At 39.0% G+C, this 4,208-nt stretch overlaps 1 protein-coding gene across 1 annotated transcript; it reads right to left on the bottom strand.

Annotated features, from left to right (window-relative positions):
• Nucleotides 1–407: 407 nt before the first annotated feature.
• On the bottom strand, nucleotides 408–2,850 carry LOC130528071 (uncharacterized). Its single transcript, XM_057037025.1, has one exon. It carries the CDS (start codon nucleotides 2,797–2,799, stop codon nucleotides 1,744–1,746), a length of 1,056 nt encoding a protein of 351 aa, XP_056893005.1. The 5' UTR covers nucleotides 2,800–2,850; the 3' UTR covers nucleotides 408–1,743.
• Between the last annotated feature and the right edge of the window lie 1,358 nt (nucleotides 2,851–4,208).

The following is a 4,208-nucleotide window of genomic DNA, read 5'->3' as shown; positions in this document are numbered from 1 at the left end:
AGAGATCTGTTTACTGGTTCACACCACTAAGATCTACAACAGCAAAAATATCGGAATGTCACACACTGTCAACAAGTGTAGGAAAATGTTTACTATGAGAGGGAGGATAGTCATAACTGAGTCAGGCAGCCTACCAGATAGAAAAGTCCATAGACACAAATATCTTGTGGATCTGCAAGAAAATGGGAACCAAGAGAAGGACTCTAGAAAGGCAGCCACTTATCTCCAGAGAGTAAGGCCTGAAGAGTCAACTCAATGGAAAGAACAAGTTCTGTGAAATAAACACCCAGGTCCTGCCAGAGATAAATAAACGTAATAATAATAATAATAAACTTGCCAAAGGAAGAGGTAGAGGCCGATGACTTAAAGGGAGCAAAACTTCCACCCGTGTCCATGGACTAGTGAGCATCAGAGGCACTATTTATGATGAAATGGTCAATGAATCCATCAGAAAGACATCTCTGAGAGACAAGTGGCTAAGGGCCTACCTCAGGCAGCAGAAATCCAATGGGTAAGAACAAGCCCCCACAAGGCATTTAATAATAATAATAATTTAGGTTTTGTTCAAGCTCCTAGAAATTGACTTCATTAGATTGCTCACCTCAGCAGGTATTCCAGGTTAAACAAAGGGGGAAAAATGTCTTGACTGGCGAATTGATCTCCTTTTCTGGGTCTGATGGATGGATAGGCTCAGCCTCCAGGGACCTTTTGTTTGTTGTCAGTCAGTATGAGTTTATTGCCACAGAGGGTCAGGGTAGATGAGGCATCTCCCCACACTTGGTTAAAGACAGAAAAGGCTGTCCTGTCATGTCCTTGCCCATTGTTACAGTTAGGCAAAAGCTGGCAATCAATAGAAAAGTACTGACTAATGAAAATGACTGTACTGAACTAGAGGACTGGTTCAGAAATTTCCTGTCTGAAAATTTGAAATTAAATGCTAAAGGACTTGGTTTCTGCCAGGCAAGCTTGTACCAAGTGAATTGGACCCAAGTCACAAGAATTAGTGGTACAGTTGTACAGCTCTTGTAAACAAACACAAAATAGCTGCTTTGGAGGGTTGCTCGTAGCAAAAGGCTGCGAGAGGACACTTTGTAAACTAAAAAACAAAGTACTCGGAGAGCCTCAGCATGTCATTTCCAAACATATTTTGGATTAATTTGTTTCATTATTCATCACATTGTCAGTTATTTTGCTAACAGTCAACACAAGTCATGAAATGCAATTCATTATCTGCCTGTATGAAGCAACACAACCTAAAAATATCAATGTGATCTAAAGTCATCATCGTATCAGTGGTTATGGAAAAATGAAATATATTGGAAGAGCAATTCATATACTTCTATTTTACTAATATCTCCAGCTGATGCATGTTTGACAGGTCTCAGAGTTGTGGAAACAGCTGTTACTTTCTGTTGGAATGCAACTGGCTAAACAGAACAATTTATACAGGATGCAATCAGTATTCAAGGTCAAATGTTGTTGATCGCCCCAAAATGGTCAACGATGAAAAATTAACATTTGTGTAGTTTTCCTCCAGAATCATCTCCATCATTTTATCTCTTTTTTCCATACGTGTCAGGCCATGTTTTGATGTCTAGTCATGTCATTTCAAAGTTTTTCCAGGCCACTTTGAATGTGTTATGTTGTTCGACCATAAATCAAGGATAAATGGCCTGTTTCTTGCAAGCGATGAAGGTCTTTCCGCCCATAAACAAATGCAATGCACTTGCATGCATGCATACCTTATGAAAATTTTGCAAAAGGGTCTACCATATTGAGATTCCACAACTGGAAGACCTTGCTGTAGGAATCAATGTCCTGATTCATAATTTCAACTTCTGAGGGCGTCAGTGGCTGTAGGCTGGCAGATGATCCATCGACCCAAATGCCCTCAAAATAAAGACCTTCGCTGTGAGAGTAAGAGGATCCTTGTCCATTCTTCAGGCCATCTTTCCATTCTCCAACATAAACATTTTTATTTGCATATTGCATGATGCCTTGTCCATGATACTTGTCATTCAACCAGTCTCCTAAATACACATCTCCATTCGGATAATACATCTTTCCCCAGCCGGACCGATGACCTTCAACCCAATCACCTTCATAAATTCCAGAGTTATCGTAGAAGTAAGTTCCTCTTCCATGCTTTTTTCCGTTTTTCCAATTGCCAGCGTACTTCACGACATAATCATTCAAATTTGGGTCCAGCACTTTATAAGTACCATTTCCATCAGGTTTTCCATGTTTCCAATATCCTATATAGATGGAAGCAGTCTTTGTCCAAACTCCAAAACCATGTTTTTTATCATTTAGCCATTCCCCCCTATATTCATTGACTGAATATTTACGGCCTGAGACAACCGTATGGCGAGGTCCATTTTTCTTTGACATTTCCTCTTTAACTTTCACTGTGGTTCCTTTTTCTGTCTCTGATTTGGTTTTCTGTTGAGTTTTCATTGCAGCTTTTTTTCCTCGCTCTGATCTCATGTTTGCCATACGTAAAAACCTCTCTCTCAGTTTCATCGCGTATTCTTTTCCTCGCTCTGCTTTATCGTGTGCAGTACTTTGTAACTTTTTCTCTTTCAGTTTTGTTGCTGATTCTTTTCCTCGTTTGGTTTTTTTGCTTGTCATAGTTTGTGACTTTTTCTCTCTTGGTTTCAATACAGGTTCTTTTTTTTCCTCCGTTTTACGGACTGCCGGAGTTGGCAAGGTTTTCTCTTTCAGTTTTGTCACAGATTCCTTTTTCCGATCAACTGCATTGTTTTCCTGAGTTGGTAATTTTTTCTCTTTCAGCTTCATTGCAGTTTCTTTTCCTCCCTCTCTTTTATTGTTTGCCACAGTTGGTGACGGTTTCTCTTTCGGTTTCGTTGCAGATTCTTTCTCCTCTGATTTTCTGTTTGCCACAGTTGGTGACGGTTTCTTTTTCGGTTTCATTGTAGAAGTTTTTCCTCCCTCTTTTTGATTTTTTGCCATTGTAAGTGACTTTTTTTAGAATCACTGCAGATTATTTTTCTCTGTGACTGACTCTGTACAAACATTAAATATTATATATACTTATATACATATGCACACACACACACGTGTGTGTGTGTGTGTGTGTATATATAATTTATCATATATCAAAGGTCCTTCAACATCAAAGAGAAAATATATTTATCAACCAGCAGTTTAATAATGTAAAGGGTTCACTAATACGGTTAACTGTTTTTTTAATGTAAGGTATGGATACCAACACTGGATCAATCGCGCATCCACCAAAAACTGCTGGTGTTTCTGAGGAAGCACCAGGAATAACATACTTGTTAGGCAAGCATTACTTTAAGGTAGGAGTTTCTCCTTTCTTAAACGTAGCGCGATATCGCAACAAGCTTATACCAAGACCAGGTACCATATAGTTGCCTCAAAAATTCACGTTTCCATTTCATAATTGGTGTGTTAGATCGCTCCTTTGCTCAGAGCCTGTAATGTAGTCTTGATTAGTGCCTCTTTGTAGTCTTTCAGTCAAGACTGTAGCAGACAATGGTTGGATTTACTGATTTACTTCGATAGTTTAACAACTTGTCTTCAGGGGTCATATTTCTAATGTACTCACTCATCTTATGTTCCATCCTTGACCGTGGCTCTCACACTCATTAGTCCTCGGCCTTCCTCATTCCACTTCATGTACAGCCTCAGGGTATTGGACTTGGGGTGGAACCCAACATGAATTGGGAGTAGCTTTCTTTTCTTTATGTAAGTGGTCTTTATCTCCTCATTTGGCCAGTTTATCATACCAGCGGGCTATCTTTTGAACATCAGGGCTTAGGTATTTATTGCCAAGATTATTTTTTTTCCCATTTCGATAACTCCTCAGGACCTGCTTTACTCTCTAGAGGTATTTGACTTTGGCAGAGTACTCAGTAGCCTCCACAAGCTTCGCATTTGCATGCAGAATCCTAAGGTATTTATTGAACAGGGTACTGTCATGCAAAGGATTGCTTATTTTGATGATCTTGGATTCATCTTTCAATGCAAAGATTGAGATACAGAAAACATTAAACATACTGATCCTTATGTTTTCCAGAATGTCCATATAATCAGTCAATATTACAGTAAAGAAAAAATAACAATTACACTGTGAAGTCTGCAAAGTAACAATTATTCACTTTAGTTCCAGAAGCCTATCAACAGTGGAAGGGACCTGGACTGAATGAGAGGGTTATGATATG

Source organism: Takifugu flavidus, chromosome 6 (genome assembly GCF_003711565.1).
Source record: "Takifugu flavidus isolate HTHZ2018 chromosome 6, ASM371156v2, whole genome shotgun sequence".
In the NCBI taxonomy this organism is placed as follows: Eukaryota; Metazoa; Chordata; class Actinopteri; order Tetraodontiformes; family Tetraodontidae; genus Takifugu; species Takifugu flavidus.
This window is presented reverse-complemented; position numbering and strand designations above follow the sequence as displayed.